General features: G+C 42.6%; 2 protein-coding genes across 6 annotated transcripts; both read right to left on the reverse strand.

Annotated features, from left to right (window-relative positions):
• Window positions 1-6813: 6813 nt before the first annotated feature.
• LOC309576010 (pancreatic alpha-amylase) lies at window positions 6814-13575 on the reverse strand. The gene is made up of 10 exons (XM_082286926.1): window positions 12068-13575; window positions 11309-11455; window positions 10910-11107; window positions 8806-9036; window positions 8287-8420; window positions 8079-8201; window positions 7869-7968; window positions 7536-7657; window positions 7301-7426; window positions 6814-7051 (listed from the first exon to the last, which is right to left on the reverse strand). The coding sequence occupies exons 1-10, from the start codon at window positions 12236-12238 to the stop codon at window positions 6862-6864; spliced, it is 1542 nt and encodes a 513-aa protein (XP_082143052.1). The 5' UTR covers window positions 12239-13575; the 3' UTR covers window positions 6814-6861.
• A 129-nt stretch (window positions 13576-13704) lies between these two features.
• Window positions 13705-23291, reverse strand: LOC309576121 (pancreatic alpha-amylase-like). Of its 5 annotated transcripts, none has more exons than XM_082287155.1 (11): window positions 23218-23291; window positions 20539-20754; window positions 18902-19048; window positions 18423-18620; window positions 17662-17892; window positions 16692-16825; window positions 16484-16606; window positions 16274-16373; window positions 15941-16062; window positions 15706-15831; window positions 13709-15100 (listed from the first exon to the last, which is right to left on the reverse strand). In XM_082287155.1, the coding sequence occupies exons 2-11, from the start codon at window positions 20704-20706 to the stop codon at window positions 14911-14913; spliced, it is 1539 nt and encodes a 512-aa protein (XP_082143281.1). In that variant the 5' UTR covers window positions 20707-20754; window positions 23218-23291; the 3' UTR covers window positions 13709-14910. The 5 variants fall into 5 exon arrangements, with proteins under 5 accessions (XP_082143282.1, XP_082143281.1, XP_082143280.1 ...); XM_082287154.1 differs by lacking the exon at window positions 23218-23291 and adding an exon at window positions 23102-23126; XM_082287153.1 differs by lacking the exon at window positions 23218-23291 and adding an exon at window positions 22886-23090.
• Window positions 23292-23501: the final 210 nt, after the last annotated feature.

The following is a 23501-nucleotide window of genomic DNA, read 5'->3' on the forward strand; positions in this document are numbered from 1 at the left end:
CATCTACATCTACTTCTCCTCTGGCAGAATTTCATAGGTGGGAAGAAGCTTCTCTGCTGCAAAAAGAATTTTCTTTGATAACTTTAAACAAGTCTTCTGGAGATTTATTGACTTGAATTACAGCAGCTCACTTATCACTAAGGCTTTGTGTAAATCACAGAAAAGGATAACCAATTTCATATGGGAATGAAGTGGACTTCATCCACTAAATAGAAGAGCTCAAACAATCATTAATATCTGATGTGTACATCTACACTTAATATATTGTGCCAAGGCCAGCCTAGAGATTGGAGTCAGGTCTTATTTAAAAGGAGAAGGATAAGAGAATGAGAGGACACTATTTTAAGCCAAACAGCAAAACATAAGGGTATACTAGTGGCTAAATTCTTTCCAGTGCAAAGTGTCTATAAAATTTACTTTGCAGCTCTGCTTCATTTAAGACACAACTATAAATGGCTTTATTTTCCCCTAGGACCTGCTTGTTGTACCCTAATTAGAGTTTTTATCTAGCGTGTTATTATTCTGGTTCTACTGAATAAGAGCATGTCTGCTTTGAAAGGCTTTCAAGTGCACGCTCTCATAAGTCCACTTATTTTTTTCCCTAGCTTTTACAAAACAAATTATTTTTATATTTATATTATGATATTTAAGTATTAGTTAACCCCTCAAGACAAACATTCTTTTTCTAGCTAAAAAAATGTGGGGCTAACAAAGTTGTTTGTACATTTAGAGCGGTTATTTTTGTAGTGCAGTTTTAATAAAATCTACACGGTGAAGCATGGCATTGTCTTCATCTGTGTGCTTCCAGAATGATCAGAAAGAGGTGTGTAAGTGAAATGTCATCATCTTAGTAAAACTTTTTTTCCTATAAATACTTGTCAGACCAGGCTACCTTAGGCAAGGCTGCTCCGTGGAATTTCACAGAATCCCAGTAGCTGCAGTGAGTGTTACATACAAACTGCTCCCTTTGCCAAAAGCTTCCACGGGCCTGGGGCTGAGCACTCTGGCTCAAGCAGAGCCCTTCAGGAGCAAGCTGGAAGCTTCCCATTAATTACTGGCTGGATTGAAGTCTAAGCATTCAGTATAGTTCAGATCAGAAAGCCACCAGGAAAGCTGCAATTTAAATTTACTGTACATCAAAGGACAATGCGCAGATGGCATACTCTGTCTAGGGGATCACTGGAATTTCCTACTCTTACTTCCTTAATTTAGGAGGAAGAAGTACTGCCTTTTTAATTACTAAAGTAGCCTTTGCATCTGCTATAGGGATGTAGCAGTGAAATGAAATGGTGAAACAAATGGAAACAAGGCGCTGTTGAACACAGCCTTGGGAACATGGCAGTCAGAAGGCCACAAAAAGCTTTTAACAATCAGAATGGCAAAGGGAAGATTTGGAAATGTAAAAACATTGACTGCTGTGGTTTGATTCCTGTCATAGAAGAATTTGTACTGAACCAGTACCTGACACTCTCAATTGCTTCACCTAGTGGGGGAAAAAAAAACAAAAAAACAAACAAACCCCAGTCTCAGGTTCAGCAAAACACTTGCACCAGAAAGATGCAAAAATGAATAAATTATTTCCTTCATGAGAGAGCTGCTGCTTGCCAGTCTAACAGGAATAAGAGGAAGCTGCTTTGTTGCTACTTTCAAGAGCTGTGCTGAGGCACAGCCCCACTGTCCCTGTGTGGCCATAGTCAAGTGCTGTTGGGGGATTTGGTTTGCAGTGTTTCTTTTCCTGTTGGTGTAATGGTTTTTTTCCTTTTGCCTCATTTTTTGGTGTTGGTTTTTGTGAGTTGTTTTTATTATTTTGATTGTTTGGTTGGTTTTGTGGGTTTTATTTTTCTTTTTTCCACACCTAGCCCTTTTGTTGGTAAATCGGTTCATCAGTGTGGAAAATACACCACAAAGCCTGCATGGGTTTCATGAAATCTCCTAGTAATGTTTCTGGTTTGTACACCCTGATGGAAGGAACCAAGTAGCAGATCCTTATTTACACTCTGTAGAAGCTTTAGTCAGTAGAGGAAACTTCTCATCTGCTCTGAAAAAAGCACATCTGTCAAACACTGCATTTACTGCAGAACATTCTTCTAACTTACTACTCGTTCCAGATCTTTAGCCCAGAAATAAGCCAAACCAAACCAAACCAAACCATGCTGGCATTTTCCTTTCTGTTAATTCAGCAATAATTTTGGTAAGAGAAATTTTACATAAATATTTTAAAGAGGAAGAGCTCGGGATTTGTACACCTAAGTTTCGGTTTAAGGGAGGGCTTGGCATTTTAATCCACACCCAATCCCTCACTCTTCCTCAATCCTCTAAGTGCAGTGACCTTTCTTGGATTTCACTAAGAGTATATAATAAATTATTACTTCTCTTATAACTCCTGAGATTTTTCTCTCCCTTTCACTTTCTGTAAAATTCTTCTGATGTATTTTGTGAGGAAGCTGCCTGAAGAAGTGCTTGATTTAGGGACAGATCAAGTCATAAATCTTCATTCATCAAGGATAGGCAAGAAGTAGTTCTACTGAAGACAACTGTCATGGATTTCCTAGAGGAAGGAGACGGGGGAATTTGAGAGAGGAGTGAGATCCAGAACTAGGAGATCTAGTGAGAACCTGAAAAGAAGGGTTTGAAAGGAAGGGCAAAATCAACTGGAAGCCTGAAGAGATAAAGGAATAGAAAATCTAGAACAGAAAAATACAAATAAAATCTAATAAATATTAATTACCACTGCATAATGAGAAGATAAACTGAAGATTAAGAACAAGCAGAGTAAGCCTCAGTGGCAGCATCTTTGGCCATCAGGAAAGGCATGGTGGGAGCTGAGCAAAACAGAGCAGCCAGGGCACAGCCCCACAGCACCTGAGCAAGGTGAGCAGGAAACCTCCAGAGACAGCCACCACATCCAACTAAGAGCCCACATCACAGGACAAGTTCACTGATGATACAGCTCTGAGATGGAGGGACAGATTCAGCCCACACACACCAGGATCAGTTCCAGGAGCTGCCAGGCAGATCCATAGCACTGCAATAGTCCCAGGTGAAGTCTCAAGTCAAGGCCCGAATCAAGGAGCACAGTAGCCAAGTGCAGGTATGACCAGCACTAAACTAGACCAGTACTCCTCCCAGGCCACTGAAGGCCAAAGGCCCAGCTTAAAAACAGCTCCTGGGCCCATGGACAAGGGGTGTGAATGGAGGCTTCAGCTGAGGCTGGTCAGGGCCCTTAAAGCCTATTGGTGCCTTGAGGGCTCTGACACCGAGAAGACATGAGCACAGTGACCTTGGCATCCTGTAATGCCTTTAGAATGTACCATCCACATTCAGGATATGAAAATCCATATTAGAACTAATTTTTACATTTGGTACTAATAAGTACCACACCAGCCAATTTAAAATGAATTTGGTGTGCAGCAAGAATACTTCAAAGCATCCTAAAAAAATGGAGCATATATTAAATGACACTGACATAAAGATGGCACTAGTAACTGAAACCGCATACAAGTGCAAGTTTTAGTCATCTGTTTTCTTTTGTGGCCTCTTTGTGAACATTACAAGCATACATGCTCTGCTGTGTTCCCTGTGCCAGCCGAGTGCTCCTACCGTCCCACCACATGGGGTTTCTGCTTGCTGGTCTGGCTGCGAGCTAACCCCACCAAGAGCAGGATTCTTTCACTTCCTTTAACATGTGCCTGAGATGCTGCTGTTTCCCTGCCCCAGAAGAGATGTATAACAGAGACCACTTTTTAATAGCTTTTTTTCCTGCATTGGCTTTAGAGATCATGAAGTCAGTCTTTGCCAATAATGCCTCAAATAGGTATCTATGAACATTAATATTTATTGTCATGTTGAATGCAGGGTTTGCAGAGTGCCTAAAGCAGGTGTCTACATGTTAAAATGCAGACAGGGCTGTTCTGAGATAAAAATTATTCCATGCTAATGTCATTTGTCTCTTGGTAGTTGTTTCTGTTTTCCACCAAAGTTGAGCAGATAGATCATATGTTCTACTCATGTTGCAAGCCTTTGCTTCCACTCATGAAGTGATTCTTTGGCCATTAAATGTTAGAAATAACAGGGCATTGTTTGTCAGAACTCCAAATGGCTTGAATGGCTTTTAGAGATATAGCTGGGTAACCATGGGCAGGCACTTAGGGTATGTGAAAGATTATGTATTTTGTGTCCAATTTGTTTTACTTTGAGTAGGCCTCAGGAATAGCAAACCAAAAGTTTCATTAATATTTTTACCAGAAAGTTCATTATTCTAAGTCTATTAAACCTTTTTTATTTTTTTTAAACTTTGGGTAAGCCCTAGGAATGCCAAACTAAGAATTTCTCTGATATTTTTACCAAAAGCTTTCTATTCTAAGTATGTAAACTTTTTCTCTTCTTTTTCCTTCAACACTAATAAAGGTCATATTGGTGCATGCTGAATCAACTATAAGTATTTCCTGTGAGTTGAATTTTATTTCCGAAGCTGCTGACCTGACTTCTGTGTATGACTGGATCAGAGAACCATCTGGGAGACATCTGTTAAGCTGTAATATCTCCCAGACAGGGAACATATCCCACAGTTCAACTGTAAAAAACTGAGGTAACTTTCCACTTCTATGCAAGGGTTCTTTAATAAATAGCAAGCAGTAAATAATAAAACACTGAGCAAGTTGCTTGGATTCTGTCCATAACTGTGGATAAGACCCAAAAAATTAAAATTTGTAAATTTATCATGCATTTATAGAATCAGGTTAGTTACACAGCTAAGCTCACTGTTTGGCCAATGAAAGTGAGCACTACTTGTAACAGAAAATGAAATATTGCATCGTGCCACAAAATTCTAAAATTTTACACTTCAGCAGATCTGTTGTACCATCCTGTTGTGTCCTAGAAAATATCTTGCTTTAAATTTGATAAATTTCATAACATAATTTCAATTTTTCATTGATTACTGGTATAAAAAATTTAAGGCCTTAGTGTCACCACTTTACACACAAAAGAGTAGCAATGGAAATTATAAAAAAAAAGTTAAACATTTCCTAGTACTAACCTTTTCTTGAAAACTTGGAGATCAGCAGTAATGTTGATTGTAACTCTGGGTTTAGTGAGTTATCTGAAGGGCCTGGTGTTGCTCTGGATGACACTGTTGTTTTCTTCACTGTCTTTGTGCTCAAATTATAAGGCAATGTGCCAAAATCCTGAAGGAAAAGGAACAAAAAACAAGGTCTGAATGCATGTTAGGTCCTTTCAAAGCAGTGAACATTTGGCCCACAGAGTTTTATTTACACCTAAAGCAAGTGTTTCAAGATTTCTTTTTCTCTATGTTCTATTTAATGCCACTGTGAAATGCAGAGCTATGTGAATCTACATTAAGCAAAGCACTCATTGCACTCCAGCATCCTTGGAAAATGGATCCACATATGTTCACAGGCACAGACAATCTTCTCCATATTCAGCACCGCCTGTTGATTTATGGACACCTCAGATCAGTGTGTGTTGTTTCAATTATTTGCCACAAAAGCTGTGGGGCTTGGGGGTGGATTTGCAATCTGAAGTGTGAACTGATTATTCCACTTGGGATTGGGCAATGTCTGAATAACAGCTAGTATGGAATCCCAGTTTCTGAGGGTTAGAGCTGAATTCAGGGCTTAAGACAGTGCCTATCAACTTCAGAGGGGCCTGAGGACTCCCTGACCTTCCCCTGTGGGCAAATAACAGATTTGCAAAGGCTATGAACGCCCTGCCTCACGACCCTCCGGATCTTTGGCACCTCTCTGAGTGGATCCAGAGGCTGAGTGGATGGATCCAGGAGGTGCTGGCCACAGCCAGCAAGGGAGACAGCTGGGAGGTCCAGTGCTGGGCCAGGGAGACTCTTCCCACACCATGGCTGCCCTGACAGACACTCGGAGCTCTTGGGCACACTGAGAGCCAATATCTGCCCCCCAACACCACAAAAGGGAAATAGCCCTTAAAAGTACACCTTGACCTCAAATTGGAGCAACCTCCTTCCATTTTTCTCTCCAGACCAGGATGCAGTCAAGACTTTTGGCCTAGCAGAGACTCTGACTTAAAGCGAGGCCCACACAATTGCTTTTACCTCAGCATTTTCTCATAGCTGACAAGAGATTTGGGAAAGCTGCCAAACCTGTGCTCTGTTTTTATCTTTGCAATACTACAAAATAAGGGAGCCTACCACAGCAGGGGCAGGATTCTGCCATGCCTCAGCCAGTGGCACAAGGTGTAAGTAATGCCTGGATACACAGTGCGTTCTCAGGCACCTGCAGCACCCGCACAGGGAGCGTTTGCTTGCCTCAAACCACCGGGGCAAGCGATGAAAGAGATGCAGTTTTGGTTTGTCCAGGCACAAGCTGGCTGTGAACCAAGTAACCTGCTGGTTTCACTGATGCCACAGGCTGGAATAACTGATTGGCACAGCCCAGCTTCCTTCAGTGACCCAGAGCCCAGGTTTGGTTTGTCATAAGAAAGGGATAAACTCTGTATGTAGGCACTGCTCGTTGCTGACAGCCCACAAGGTGGCCACTCTGGGATACAAGTGTGTGTGCACGGATCAGCCCTGGAAATACTGCATTTTATCTTAGCCAGGTGCTGGCTTGGATTCTTTTTCTTTTTTTTATTTTCTCCAGTGTTTTTGTTGCATGGGAACTGGAATGCTGCATTGTCTTAAAACCTATCACTACATTGCCACTAGTTATGAAGGGATAAAGTTACATCTAATTCATTAAGGGAAAAACATTACTCTGCAATTGGAATGTCATTTATTATTCTCTAGATAGAGAATGCTCAAAGACCAGGGAATAACATATGGGGGAACAGTAATACACAGACCAAACAGAGGAAGACATTTCTCCCAAATTATAATTTGGCATCAACATGAATTGCAATAAATGGATCTTCAGCATCGGTATTAATCTGGAAATTTGCCATTCCATCCTGAGAAACAAAAACCTGCTTTCCAGTACATTTGTTGTCCTCCTTTTGTCCAGAAATAACATCACAGTAGGTACCAGCAGGCAGTCCAGTTTGCACATAGACGTTCATATTCCTATGAGAAATAAACACCATGCATACATTGTTTTCAAAACAGGTATTTCAAATTGTGTGTAATATTTTTGAACCTGATGTTACTCCCCTATTTGAAGGGCATTGTAAAGCATGAGCTTTCTGATCCTACCCCTCCTACACTCCCATTTTAGCTCTCTGGATCCAGCATGCACTCAAATAACTCATGTTGGATTGCACATGAGGGATGCTATTGTTCTCTCTGGGAACACTCTTTCTGCCACTGACTTACCAGTCATCATTATTGAAGATGATGAAGCCTTTATTACCGCGGCCAAAAGCTACTTGATTGCTGCCATTGTCCCACCAGTTGGAGAAAGGCTCACCATTCACCACATTACGGAAGATAACCATGTTCCTGGAAACACAAGGAATGCCTGGCACTGCACCTGCAACAGCTCTAAAGCCACATGGAGCAGGAAGCAAAAGCAACTGCTTTTACTTCTTGTTTCTCCCCAGTGCCCTACTTTATCTGACGCCAGCGATGCTCACAAACCCAGCCGTTGCCGCAGGTTGTGTCCGCGTTGATTGTAACAGACTTTATGGAGCCATCCGAGTTACTTGGGGGTCCAACCCAGTCATTGATGTCCTGTCATTAAAAAGACAGGTTTATAACTTCTGACTGAAAATGCAGAGAGACCATCTGGAGAGCAAAGCTAGAGGGAGCATCAAAGTTTCACCAGCTAGATCCAACGTGGGACAGGGAAATCCCTTAACAAACTGAGATGCACTGGACTGTTTCTCTGGCCCTGGTCTGACCCTTCATCTCCATGGATGAATCTGCAGCATTACAAGCTCACCTTTCCATTTTCAAAATATCTTGGCCAGCGAAAACTTGACATCACACGTGTGAACCCATATGGATGAGCAAGCATGAAACCAACTGCCATTTTATAGAGCCTGTTTGTTGGACAAACAAGAAATGAGACGTGGAAGGAGGAACCTGCCACAGAACAGACAGACAAACCAGCAAAAGCAGGAAGTATCACCCAGACAAGGCAATCCCTTACCTGGCATCCCAGAAGGTCAGAACAGAAGCTCCGCCGGCCCCGTGCCCTCTCTGGTTGTCGTGATTATCCACAAAGACCAGGGCTTTGTCGGAAGGCACAAAGCCCCAGCCTTCTCCCCAGTTCCTAGACAAAAACACAGACTTGAAGCTACCCTGTCAATTGTCGTAGCCAGTGAATCCTGCATAAGTTGCAGCATCTTCATCCTTACTTTAAGTAGGCCATCTTTTCTCCGTCCCACTTGCGGATCACTGTCCCCAGTTTGGCACTGTATTTGAATTCTGTCACTCGGCCATTTCCAAAGTACTCGCTGCCTTTGATGGGCTCTCCACCCAAGTCAATTACCTGGTACAAGAAAGAAAACCTGTATCCCTTCTTGTCTCACAAAGACCATAAATGCCAGGTACCGTACTCAACACGAGTTCTTGCTTTACATGGAGAAAAGGTATTTAAGTATTTGTGCTGTGCAGATCAACACAAAGTCAGTACAAGACATGAGGGATACATGTAAAAACATTACTGAAAAAAGGAAAGGTAAATTTGACTGACGATCTGTTTTGGAGGCATTTTTAAAAATTAAAACTACCTATGTCTGCAGGGCTGCTCTAAGTAAATTGTGAGCTCCTTCTGGGATAAATTGGATGAAAATGTATTGTTGTTCCTCTGAAGAAGGAGGCAAAAGAGATACAAAAGACAAAGACAAACATAAAGGAGAAAACGTGGAGATTACCTCCTGGTAAATGAAAGGTTTAGTTCCTGCAGGAAACCATTGAGTATTTAGATCTTTCAGCTTGTCCAGAAATGCTCTTATGTCCCCAGGCCACATGTGCTTGGCAGCATCGATCCGGAAGCCTGCTACACCAATGTCAATGAGATGGTTCATGTACTCTGCAACCTTGGAGCGCACATAGTCCTTCTCCAGGGCCAGATCCAGAAGGCCGACCAAGCGGCAGTCCCGGACCTGTGCACAGAAAAGATAAAAATATCTGTGTATTACACCAAAGGAGGGGTGGAGGTGGGGTGGTGGTTAATGAGGTTGTATTGGATTGGGAAGAAGGAAGGGAGTGATATCCAGAGTGAAGGCGTTTGTCTTCACAAGTCACCGCTGCACATGATAAAGCTCTACTGTCCTGGAGACAGCTGAACACCTGCCTTCCAAGAGGAAGTTGTGAATAAATTCCTTGTTTTACTTTGTTCGTGTGTGTGGCTTTCTCTTTACCCATTAAACTGTCTTTATCTCAACCCACGAGTTTTCTGTTTTACTTTTCCCGTTCTCTGCCCCATCCCACTGTAAGCAGGAGGCTGAGTGGTGTTTAGCTGCTGGCTGAGTTAAACCGCAAGTCCTCTTTGGTGCCCAACATGGGACTCAAAGGGTTCAAATTAACAACAGCTACAGTTAATGTGCTAGATGGAATTCCTAACTGTTACTGCTGTTTGGCTAATAACTGGCAGGCTCCTGTGATTGCCATGGGGCTCACTCGCCTCCCTGTGCATTAGAGTCTTGGGCTCATTAGTGGCTGCTTTTTGCTTTGCTGCAGCCTGTGCTGCTGATCCCCTCCCTCTGGGACGTTCTGATCCCGGCACTGGCGATGGCCTGGGCTGGCACCTGGCCGGGGCAGCGCTGCTGTTCCTGCGCTGCTGCAACTCCAGTGTGGACTCGAGCCAGAGGGGCTCTGACCTGTGGGTGAGTCCACGGTGGAACAGGTACATCTGGAAGGGTTTGTGGCCATGGGAAAGTCCACACCACAGCAGGTGCATCTCAAAGTGTCTGTGGCCGTGGCTGTGCCCGTGCCACAGCAGGTGCACCCCTGACGGCGCCGGGCGCAAGGACAGGGCCGTGCTGCAGCACGCACACCCTGACGCACCCGTGGCTGTTCACGAGGCCCTGCTGGAGCGCCTCAAAGCCATGGCCATGGATAAAGCCACAGCAGAGCAGGAACACCCTGCAGGGACTGCAGCCAGGGGCGAGGCCGTGTGGGGCAGGTTTGCTTTCTGCGGGGATGGTGGCCATGGGTGAGGCCGTGCTGGAGCGGATCTGTTTCTGAGGGCACTGAGGCCCATGGACAGGGCCGTGCTGGAACAGCTGCCCCTCAGAGCCACTGTGGCTGTGGATAAACCCAGCAGCAGGTGTGCCCTGAAGAGCCTGTGGCTCACAGAAATGGCTGCTCTTGGGGAAGGTACAACCCTGAGGGACTGCAGTCTCCAGGTAAGTCCAAGCCAGAGCGGGGGTACGGAGAGGAGTTCATTGCAGTGTTAAACATGGTGGTCTAGTCCAAAGGAACTGGGAGTGGAGACTGCAATGGAAATACCTTTAACCTGTTGTAATCCAGGATTTGAGATGTGTGTTATAGGGATTACCATAGCAGGAGCCACCTGAACCAATGAAGGACAACCTCACATGAAACAGTGCAAGTGCAGAAACATCATGATGTGTCGTTGCACAGTGGCTGAAGGAAGAGCTTGAGAAAGAACTGCTACATATTCTAACTACAAAAACCAGTAATTTGTGCAACCAGGACACCACCTTGCACTGCTGTCAATTTTCCAAGGCGGCTCCTTACCATGATCAGCTGAGTTTATAAGCGATAAAAATGAGCTCACAGGCTGAGCTGAGTACTCTGGGCTCAGTTCAGGAGCAAACATCTGCACACAGGTTCTTGATTCCTCAGTACTTAGAATATTTTGCACCACTTGTACCTACGGTCACTACCTCATTCACTTGTCAAGTGACTACGCACAGGTTTTGTGAGGCACTACACCATTTGAATGATCTTACTGTAGGGTTTACAGAACATGTCAAAAAAAAAAAGGAAAATTTTGCCAGAGGAAGTTACCTGATACATATCACCATAATTTTCAATTTCTCCACTTCCACTGTAACATTTGCCATCATTGAAATCCCAGCCAGAGTATGGTACAGCTGGAAAATCTCTGTTTCCGGCATTAAAATAGCTTCCACAGGTAGAATGTGTGCCTGAACCACCTCCAGACCCACACATATGGTTGACGACAGCATCCACATAGATACGAACCTGGAACAGCAATATGTGCATTTCAGTATGTTTTCTAGTGAGCGTGAAGTGATAGCCAGGGCTTTACCACATCACTATTAAGTTGAATTTTTTCCCTTTCAGTTTCTTCTCAGTTTACACCTCCTTTGAGGATAGCAGCACCTTCCCTCAGCTGATACAGCACTTCTTGCTGTATCAGACACAGATTTTCAAGGCACTTACCCCAACACTGTTGCATCTGGTCACCATATCTTTGAATTCCTGTTCATTTCCTGATCGAGTGCAGAGTTTGTAGCTAATGGGCTGGTATCTTTCCCACCAGGGTCTGTTCGGGTTAGTAACGACAATATTTTCATTTGGAGGTGAAACCTGCAGATGAAATTATGTACTTTGATAATAAATCAAATGGTTTTATTTCAACATTTTAAGGGCAAAATCTGCACTCAAGACCTCTGCCCTCAGAGGAGGCAGGTTAGTGCCCAACCCAGTCTCTCTCCCTCAGCAGAAGCTCAGGTCTGTGAGATGTCTGTCTTGTACACTGGCAAGAAAGACATTTTGGTTTGTTCCCATGGGTTGCCCAGATGCAGCATGGGTCTGCTTTCAAGGACAGGTACACAGAAAGGCTGAAGCCACAGGAATTATTTTTACCTGTAATAATGACAGCCTTAGGAATGCCAAACCTCAATGCTCACATACATCCTTTAGAACAAGGTAAAGAGCTTTACTTTCTACTTAGCTTTCAGAGGAAGCCTTTCAGAGGAAAGCATGCTACTTTCTAACTGATCTGCTAGAGATACACCATCATTCATTGATCCTGCAGGGTTAGGGTTGCTTCTAAAAGCAGTCACTGCTTCCAATGCTCCCTCCTCAGCAGCAAACTTACTTGGAGCTGAGTGTCTCCAACTCAGGCATTTTATTTAATAATCATATATTACAGTGCCATTCTCCTACTACTCAAACAACTGTGAGGAAACAACTCACCTGAACTCCTCCAAATCCATTAGGAGCTAAGTAGCGTTCACACTCCAGAGCAATATCCTGCCAGCGCCATTCAAAGAGATGCACAATAGATGTTCTCTCAGGCAGAGTGTTGGGGTTGTACTGCCCCCAGCAAAGCCCTGCAGCTGCAAGGAGGACGAGGAGGACTTGCATGGTGCCTTCAGTGTAAGGCTGTGGTCTCTCTACTGGCTATTTATGTGCCTGCAAGGCTACAAAGTTCCTATAGCAAGTGTCAAAATTCACATCAGCACTACCAGTTATTATTTAGATAGCTAGCTCAGTATCATTCCTTTGGTTTGTTTTTCCACCTGGATTACCCAACAGCTGATAATAAAATACCTTTTCTCAATGATTATACACCATGATAAACCAAGTGGTCTGTGAGCATTGCACCCAAATCCAGAACTGCTCTCTTTCCAATCACGCAAACAAAGAGACTTTATCAAAAGTATTCCAAAACATAATACATAGACCCTCAAAGGTGTCTCTTGAAGGTAAAAGGAGTGGGAGGTGATTGAAAGATGACTGGAAATCTAACAGCATTAGGAGAATGAATGAGTTTGCCAGCATTCAGAGGCATCTTGCTCTCAAGGTACCTGAACAACCACGCTTAAACGGTAATAAGATTTATCACACAAGACACTGTAGGTCTTCACCAGGTGAATCCCACTGGTGACTAGAAACTGACACCTTTTCCCACCTGATGTTTCTCTGGTGTCACTGCCCAGGCCCTGCTAGGAACTATTACTGGTTTTCTTAACACAGTCATACAGAGCAGCTGTGGCTCTACCTGATGGAAAGTGATCAGAGCTGCATTTGCCTTTCCAGCAGGAACTTTGCATAAGGTTTCATCTCATTTAAAATGACCAATGATTCATCTGAGTCAAGGAACAAAACTCAAAATCAAATGCAAATGATAGTGCAGATGAGTTTTAGCTGCCTGACATACAACTAAATTTGAAAGCAAGAGCTGTTGTCCAAGTCCTTTCTTGCTTTTCCTACAATTTTCTCCTTCAAAAAAGACTTTTGACTTTTCTTCATGAAATTATTTCAGGTCTTCACTTGGAACTGATTTGTAAGATCAAGGTCTCAGCAACAATCCTCCGTGAATAAACTTGAGTCATACCAACAATAAAACAATACTCCAAGAGAATACAAAGACCAGAAAATCACTGCCATTTGATGAATAGCTGTGAAGAAAAAAAAAAATTTAAAAAAAGTCACACCTACTCCATGAGAAAAGAAACATCAGTGCACTTCGCACCTGAACTGCCTCTGGTGTGTTCTTTCGGAAAATAGCCATGCCAGTACTTCACATGCATCCTTCTCTTTCCCAGATTTAGTCTTCAAGGACAAAACACACAAGCAGGTCCCATTTTTCCACCTGTTCATTTTCATATCACAGACCTTACTAAAGGCTTTTTTTCCCACTATTACAATGAAATGGTGAATTACTGCAAATGACCTTGCCTACTCACTAACAGCAAGGAACCAGTGAGTGATTGAACCTTGTGATTACCAATTCAGTGAAAAGAGACCCCCTCATTCTTCAATATAACTGAGAGCAACCAAATGTGCCTGCAGTTAATTTTTACATCACCATTCCCTGTGGAGTGCCACCGTGGTGATGGAATGACCTGAACTGCATGACTTTCAGTTTCCAATGGCATGTATCTTCCAGTGAAAAATACACTGCTGTCAGCCAAGAATAGGGATGGACTCATCCTCAATAGCCCAACGCAATGGATGGCAAAGCCACTGGCAAAGGGGACTGGGAGCTCTCCCACGACAGGCTATGCAGGCTGTGACTGTTCAAGCAGGTTGCAAAAAAATGCTGACTTGAATTCAGCACAAAGGGCTGGCAGGTGGCCTTTATTTCAGATAAACAACTGTGGCACTTGAGTGCATCACCAGAGGATGTCAAAGGGGTGTGAATGCCTCCTTGGTTTAGCCAGAACAGCATGGGGAGGAGTGTACACATTGCTCAGCACAAAAGACTATACAAAATTAACAACTAACCAAAGTTTTCTGAAGCTAGCAATGAGCTTCAGCAGGTTTCAACACACATATTCCTTTCCTACAACTGGGAGTGCCCACCATCCTAATGGTGAGTGCATTATAGGCATCAGCAGTGGAGATCAAGCCAGTACTGGGGTAACAATGGAAGATGTGTAGGTTTGATTTGTACAGGCAGAAGCTGACTATGAACCAGGTAATACACAGGCTTGAATGATGCCACAGGCTGGAATAACTGAGTGGCACGGACCAGCTTTCTCTGACCCAGGCCCCATGTTTGGTTCATCACAAAAATGGGATAAACTTGATTTGAATGCCATTTTTTATTCACCACATAGAGAGAAGCTACAGACTGACAGAAGAAACACATTTTTAACTGAGTTATAACTTGATATCAACTGGAATTGTGCCATGTTCCAGCACAAAGGGGTCCTTTCTTGGTTTTTGGACATCCTGTTAATTCCCAGTCCTGCTTGCCCCTAAAGAGAACTACATTACCACTTAGGCACAGAGCAACACATTTCTAAATTAAGTGATGTCAATCTTCTCCTTTCATTTTTTATTAGTACTTTAACTGAATAAAGTGCACTTACAAATGCACGCAGGTGTATAGCACCACTCCCAGATCTGCATTGGCACCACCAGCTCCCATCTCTGTACAGCAGCTGCTCACTATTCCATTAGTATTAGAGCTAACACCCTTTACTCTCTCGGTTCATGCAGTCCTGAGAGCCAGGACATTCTGCACATCTGTTTGCTGTTAGCAAAGATACATGGGAGAAAGAACAACACATGCACAACACATCTGGTTACAATTTAGCATCAACGTGAATGGCAATGAATGGGTCTTCATCTTCATTCCCAATCAGGAAGTTAGCCATGCCATCAGCAGCAACATGAACTTCAACTGCTGTACAGAAGTCACCTTCCTTTTGCCCAGAAATGACATCGCAGTAAGTGCCAGCAGGTAGACCAGTCTGCAGAGATACATTCAAGGACCTTTGGAAAAGAATGAAGCGCAGTAAGGATCATGAGGACTCTAAAACGCTCTGCAAATCATATTGGAGATCCTCTCAAACATTAAGTTATTCTGGAGTTATCCTCTAGCACTTCTCTGGACACTGCAGAAATCTATCCAATCACTACATCCTTCAAACTGCTCATCACCGCAACCTACTTCTAATTATTACAGACCTGACATACTCCCGTTCTCTTATCATCTCATTCTTGTGTAAAAGATAGCAATACAGTTTCTAAAACTGTCACATTTAGAACATTTTCCCGAGTTTACAATTTCCCTCACTTCTAAAAGTTCAGGCTTTGCTGGCTGACTAGGCTCCGTGACACAGCCAACTTAAGAACTTCAGAATTTCAGGGAAATAGCAAAACCACGGTACAAGGCCTAACTGCCAAGAGTGAAGAGTCTCTATGGTAGAATGGAAAATGCTGAGTTTAAATTGTCAACAACTGAGGCATCCATTACAAATATCTATTCGACCTAGCAACACCTTAAAAGGTTTCACTACTAACTAGATTATTTTAATACATAGATAATAACTTATTTATAACCATAATAAATTATAATTTATTTCCCACTGACTTACCAGTCATCATTATTGAAGATGATGAAGCCTTTATTACCGCGGCCAAAAGCTACTTGATTGCTGCCATTGTCCCACCAGTTGGAGAAAGGCTCACCATTCACCACATTACGGAAGATAACCATGTTCCTGGAAACACAAGGAATGCCTGGCACTGCACCTGCAACAGCTCTAAAGCCACATGGAGCAGGAAGCAAAAGCAACTGCTTTTACTTCTTGTTTCTCCCCAGTGCCCTACTTTATCTGACGCCAGCGATGCTCACAAACCCAGCCGTTGCCACAGGTTGTGTCCGCGTTGATTGTAACAGACTTTATGGAGCCATCCGAGTTACTTGGGGGTCCAACCCAGTCATTGATGTCCTGTCATTAAAAAGACAGGTTTATAACTTCTGACTGAAAATGCAGAGAGACCATCTGGAGAGCAAAGCTAGAGGGAGCATCAAAGTTTCACCAGCTAGATCCAACGTGGGACAGGGAAATCCCTTAACAAACTGAGATGCACTGGACTGTTTCTCTGGCCCTGGTCTGACCCTTCATCTCCATGGATGAATCTGCAGCATTACAAGCTCACCTTTCCATTTTCAAAATATCTTGGCCAGCGAAAACTTGACATCACACGTGTGAACCCATATGGATGAGCAAGCATGAAACCAACTGCCATTTTATAGAGCCTGTTTGTTGGACAAACAAGAAATGAGACGTGGAAGGAGGAACCTGCCACAGAACAGACAGACAAACCAGCAAAAGCAGGAAGTATCACCCAGACAAGGCAATCCCTTACCTGGCATCCCAGAAGGTCAGAACAGAAGCTCCGCCGGCCCCGTGCCCTCTCTGGTTGTCGTGATTATCCACAAAGACCAGGGCTTTGTCGGAAGGCACAAAGCCCCAGCCTTCTCCCCAGTTCCTAGACAAAAACACAGACTTGAAGCTACCCTGTCAATTGTCGTAGCCAGTGAATCCTGCATAAGCTGCAGCATCTTCATCCTTACTTTAAGTAGGCCATCTTTTCTCCGTCCCACTTGCGGATCACTGTCCCCAGTTTGGCACTGTATTTGAATTCTGTCACTCGGCCATTTCCAAAGTACTCGCTGCCTTTGATGGGCTCTCCACCCAAGTCAATTACCTGGTACAAGAAAGACAGAGCATTTTTTTCTACACAAAAATCAAACAAATAAAAGACATTGCTTTACACATTGGATTATCAAGGGGACAATACTTGATCTAATTACATTTTTGCAAGAAAGCCAAATACTGTATGTAGGCTACGTTTTCTTTTTAGCTCAGCCCAGCTGTGAACCTCTTTTCCATCTCCATCCTGTATCACCTTACCCCAGTTGATCACTCACCCATCATTAAGGCTTGGGCTGTACAAACTTTACACTTTGTATGGTGATCAACGCCTCTGCTTCCAGCAGTTGGGCTGCGCCATTTCACTATGGAGCTAAAGAATGTTTCTATTTTCCTAGACTTTTCAGGCAAGATACTAATTTAATAAAATGTGTGCAGCAAGTTTAGCTTCTGCTGACTGACATCAAGGATTACCTGCTTGTTCCAATTTATTATTTAAATGTAGAACAAATTCGGAATATCAAGTAACAGTTGTTATGCCACTGGAAAATAAATTTTCAGACCAAAATCAACATTTATGTATTCTATTGCAATTTATTATCCAGAATTTAAAATTCATGAAATGAAATCTCTTTTTTAAACCAATAGAATTTTTACACTAACTCCAATGTAGTCAATTTCATCTCAATAAAATTTCCAGGTACAAAACAAGTGGGACATTTTGAACATCAATTACCATTTATAGGCAGATTAGATATTTGTAGATTATGGTTATTAAATCTTCTATAGATCTGCTTGGGCTCAGCCCATTGCCTTCCATGTGTGACTGAGCCTATACTGGGCCTGAAAGAAATATGTTTGTGAAGTAAAATTTAAAAAAATAAAGATTACCTCCTGGTAAATGAAAGGTTTAGTTCCTTCAGGAAACCATTGAGTATTTAGATCTTTCAGCTTGTCTAAAATCGCCTTGACATCCCCAGGCCACATGTGCTTGGCAGCATCGATCCGGAATCCTGCGACGCCGATGTCAATGAGATGGTTCATGTACTCCGCAACCCTGGAGCGCACATAGTCCTTCTCCAGGGCCAGGTCCAGCAGGCTCACCAGGCGGCAGTCCCGGACCTGGGCAAAAATTCTGCAATGAAACATTTTTCACCTAATAGACTTAATATAGTGTTCTACATACATTTTGAATGCTCTTGCCTGCATTCAAATGCCAAATAAAACCTTCAGTAGCCTTTGTTCCCCATACATATTTTTGCCTTGGAGAGTCATTTACACAGCAGCTGCATTAACAAATTGCATTTAGCCCTCTTTTCTGAAACTGAGACCAAAGAAAAATTCCAAATTACAGTTAAAGGCAAATAACTTCTACCTTTTTTTATCGCACTAAATAGATTTGTTGAGCTGTAAATTGTCTTCATTAAGTACCTAAGAACACTTATCTAAATCTGATATTGAGCCATTGTCTCAAGTACAGCTATCCCTTTAAGAAGTGGTGTTCCTGACAGCAACACTAACCTCTGTTACTAATTTGGGTGGGTTTTTATCAGGTTTTTTTTTTCCTTTTAAAAAATGTCTCACAGTAAATGAGAGCAAAGAAATCACAGCACAGGAACAGATGTACATGAAAGCTATAGTTATAGGTTTACCTGAGATATATCATGATAATTCTCAATGTTTCCACTTCTAGATTTACATTTATGATCATTAAAGTCCCAGCCAGAATAGGGCACAGCTGGGAAATCTTCAGTCTTTGCATTGAAATAGCTTCCACAAGTAGCATGGTCACCAGCCCCAGCATTAGCTCCACACATATGGTTGATCACTGCATCCACATAAATGTGCACCTAGAGAACAGTATCCACATAACAATTTGAAAAAGCCACTTCCCACAGCACCACTAACTGATGTTCTCTGTCCCATACCTCCTGCCCTATCCCCCTATTTCTGTTTGCTTGCTTCACCCAGCATTTTATTCAGGTTTTTTTTATTAGCATACAGCAACGGTGATCAAACAGGCAGCCCAACAGACAAGCAGATAACACTGCATCCATTTTTGAAAATGGTAGAATCACTGCCTGTCTATATCCTCGTATTGTAAACACCAGAAGGTTTTAAAAGCCCTTACTCCAGCATTGTTGCACCTGGTCACCATGTCTCTAAATTCAGTTTCATTTCCAGATCTTGTGCACAGCTTGTAGCTGACAGGTTGGTATCTTTCCCACCATGGTTGCTGGGGGTCAGTAACGATAACATTTTCATTTGGAGGTGAAATCTGTGAATAAAACAATGGTACTTGGTAACAGGATACTGATAATGGTTAATTTGTTTGCGCAGTATTTTTAGAGCAAGAACACAACCCACTTAGATCCTCAGTATCCTCTGCTTACACTGTAGTAGGCTGGAAATAAAAGACTTAGGCTTGGCCTTCAGCAGGTAGAAATATACTAAAAATTAGGTCCATGGACAGAGTGTCCTAATTATCTTTACGAGCAACTGCAGGCCTCAAAGACGTATCTGAAATTGAACAACTAGGTCAGCAGAGGAAGGAAGTGACTGCATAACAACTGACAAAACATCCTGCCTTTAAAACTGATCCAACTTCCCATTTTTGTAATGTTTTGGATAAATGCATTCTTGACCTAATTCTTCTAAGTTTCAAGGTGAATCACACCTCTTCCTTTTACAGACTTTTCAGGATACTTTTTAGGCAACAAGCTTTTGCTGCTACCTCCAAGTCTCTGGGCATAACAACCTGATCCCACCACTTCTCAGAAAGATCCCTGCATCTTCTTAGATGCCACACCTTCCTAATCAGCTCAGCAAGCCATCATCTGAAAAAAACTTCCTGAGACCCTGCCACTGAATGGATTAAAAAGATATAGATGCATATACCACAGTCTGAGAAATCAGTTTAAAATCAATCTCGTCTGTGTGCCTGGAAAGAAGGTAGCAAAGAAAGTATGTATTATTTGAAAATTATGCAGAAGTTCTCACTCAGGCCAGCTTGCAATCTCTTGGGCTACAAGAAACAGGCAGACTTCACACCAATTTTTCCTAAGCAATCTGACAGGCAAACTGAAATAGTTTAATAGGTGGCTGTTCTCCTGCCATGCCACCCCACCCAAGTGCCAGTACTGGTTCCACAGGAACATGTCTCTGTTGTTCAGACAGACCTGGCTCACACAGGGACACCTTCACTAGAACCTGTGTTCAGTTCACTTCCACCTGCTCACACCAGGCTCCTGCAAACAAGGGTCTCCTCAAACAAGTGGCTTACTGTGACACCGTGCTTTACAGAAAGAAACTTGCCAGTTTGGGTGAACACAATTAGCATCCTTTTGTACTTAATTATTTAAAACCTTCAGCATTTTTGGTTCTTTGGATGCCCTTTGTTCAGTCATAGTTTCATTTTACATTTATCTAGCTCTTCAGAGTTTCCCTTGATTTAAATAATATCAAGCAGATAAACATAGGTTACTCTTCACAGCAGTAAAAAAAAAAAGATTTAGCAAGTGATGTGCAATTATAATTCATCTAAATGTAATAGCACAGAGTGCAAAACATGCACTTTGGAGCAATGAAATAAATTCCTGCTTACTTGATGATAGCTGAAAAACATATTTGTCAGCATTTACTACTTCCATTACCAATTTCTATTTTTCTTTCTCAGTGTCTGTCCTTTGGCAAACTGAACAATTTCTGTGAAAAACAAATTATCATCTATGCAGCAATTTTACTACCTACTGATAGGAACAGACGTACCTGAACTCCTCCAAATCCATTAGGAGCTAAGTAGCGTTCACACTCCAGAGCAATATCCTGCCAGCGCCATTCAAAGAGATGCACAATAGATGTTCTCTCAGGCAGAGTGTTGGGGTTGTACTGCCCCCAGCAAAGCCCTACAATTAACAGCAGAAAATAGATACCCATCCAGTGCTCTGTGATCAGTTGTGCTCTTCTTACTAACTGTCAATGTTCCTGCAAGAGGGTAAAGTACACATTAGAAAATACACATTTAAAGGTAAACACCCATCTCTGGCATCATATTTATTTACTTGTCATTTTGTATGAGAACTGGATTTTAGCTAAACTATATAAAACTCCCATACGAACAGTAACTTTGTTTTCATGCAGTTAAAATTCAGATGTTGTCTAATGCAGGCTGCCTCCAGAGTGCAACAGCTGTGTTTTTATTAGTATAAAGCAAAAAACTACCCCAAAAGGCAAAGGAATACTTACATAGACTGAAATGGACATTTTGCTTCTTATTTTAATGTATAATATTTTACATTCCTATTTATCCTTGAGAGGCATCTTTTTTTTCAAACTGGTGTTGCTACAACTTGAACATATTTGGACAAGATCTTGCAGAGGCAGCGTATTTCTTACTGTGATTTCTTATGAAACCTCAGATACTGTGGAGGTGTAACATACACGAGTCTGTCACTCATGATATGCATGACATCTCTCATTCAAACAACAGCCTGAAACTTGGAAGATCTCTCAGATACAGAAATTATTATAGTGACTCAAACCCAGAAATGCTAAATGTCTGATGCACACCTGTACAATTTGTGTGGAGATATTTTCCTTCTAAGAACATGAGCAATGGCATGCAGACATTAAAAGTGCTGTGAAGCTCCATAACCAAGAAATCTCCTTCTCAGTGCCCAAGTACAGAGTTCTGCAAAAGGAGCTTTCCAGAGGATTGAAACCAGCTGCATTCCCTTCTGATTAGCTAGGCTAAGAGCTGTATTTCCCAACGCATATCCTATTTGTATTTACTTGTGGACAAATACAGATGACAATCCTTGTATTAAAATTGCCTCTCTTCTTTCTTATCTAGAGACGTATAATAACATATAACAAACCAGAAACTAAACAACTACCAAGGTTTACCTTACTCTATTGAGAGCCTTATTTTGCACTCTTCACATTTAGAAGTTGATTTAGAGAGTCTGAGGTAAAAATAAGTCCTCCAAGAAGAACTTCTGCAAACAATAAGCTAAAGTAATGCTTCCCTTAAATAACAGAATACAGAATCTTGTTACTTTCCTCTAAGTATCTATTCTTTATAAAAAGCTATCTTACAGAAACAACAGAGAGCAAAGAGAGATTCCTGTCATAGGGGAAACCAAACACCTCAGTGAAGGTTTAAGTATGAACACAAGGGCCCTCAGGTTTGCAACATGAAGGAAACCAGTGCTTTTCCTAATTTCATATACACGCGGGAATGCACTGCCAAAAACTCCAACCTGCTATGATACAGCTACCCAGACATAAGTTTATATGGATGATCCATATCTCTCAGGCAGTGGAACTGCACTCTTTGGAACAAATTTAGGCACAAAATATACCAGTTTGTAAAGTATAGAACCTGCCACCCATTGCTATCAGCTATCACTGTTCTTCACAAGCAGGCAGTTACTTAGAAGTAAGCATATGGTATACTTAGCTTGCTTTTCTGCTTGTGAACAAAATAACTTTAATACAATTATTTACTTGTAGATCTTCAGTAAAGTATACAGATAAATTTCACCCACAAGCAGTTGCTCTGCGTGCTTCCATTTTCATAAGGGAATGCTTTTTTGCCCTGATAGGAAGAACATACATTAAGAGAAAATGACCTTAAAAAAAAAAAAAAAAAAAAAAATCGATCTTCTCTGATGAGCAAAGCCATCTATCAGATTGGCAAGTTTCACTTCCAGCAGTAAATACACAAAGCACTAAATTACACAAAGCAGTAAGAATAATACCTTGACCTAACTAGCTCCAAGGCCTAGTGCTTAAAGACTCAATGTAGATTTTCGTTTCCCTGAAATGGGTTTATGCCTGTTCTGCCTTCAATACAAGCAATAATAAGAGAATAGGGATGTTGAAATCCTCGCTGCATTCTGAAGGCTCGAGCTTCAGAATGCTTTGGAAATTCGGAAAAATTGTAAGAGGCCACGTGGAAGAAAGCAACATTGATTGCAATGAAGAGAACTTTGAGAGCAAAGTCTCTCTGCAGAGCCCTACCGATGTCTTGGCCAACACGGGACTCGGGTCACCTTGTCTTCTGCTGGGTTACAGCCTGAGCTGTGAAGCCCAGCCGCCATCTCCAACACACCTGCAACAGTTTATAAATTTGCGGGACGTCTGACGCAGCTGCTGAAGCCGCAGCTACTAAAGGCTGTCACAGGGAAGCATAGCAGTGGCCCTGTCCCTTGCAGCGGCTCCCCACAGAAGCCCGCTCAGCAGCCCCACGGCTCGCGCAGGCGAAGCCAGCCCGCTTCGGCCGCTGCGGCCGAGCCCCCCGGCAGGGCCCGCGGAGCGCGGTACGTACGTGCTGGGGCCGCCCCGCCGCGCACCGCCCTTTCCGCCGGGGCCGCGCCGCCGCAGGGACAGCGCGGGACGCGGCCAGCGCCGCTGCGCTCTCAGCTTCACATTACACACGATTACCTTGATTCAATACAAGATTTCGTTCTGGAATACATTTGTTGTCGAGATTTGAGAATGGAAAGTTCTCTGAACATACACTTCCCGCACTTTTTAAACAAGTATTCTTGTCCTTGAGCACAGCACCACCTTGCTGTTATCCTACTTCGGCGCTTTGAAAATTCACTTGTGGGCCTTTCGTTCTGTACGCATAGCTCAACACGGGTGTTAGGACATATCACTGTAGAACCATAGAAGCATTTAAGCTGAAAAAGCCCTCTAGGATCGAATGAACAATTACACAGTCC

The sequence above is a fragment of the Coloeus monedula genome, assembly GCF_965178545.1.
Source record: "Coloeus monedula genome assembly, chromosome: 9".
NCBI lineage: Eukaryota > Metazoa > Chordata > Aves > Passeriformes > Corvidae > Coloeus > Coloeus monedula.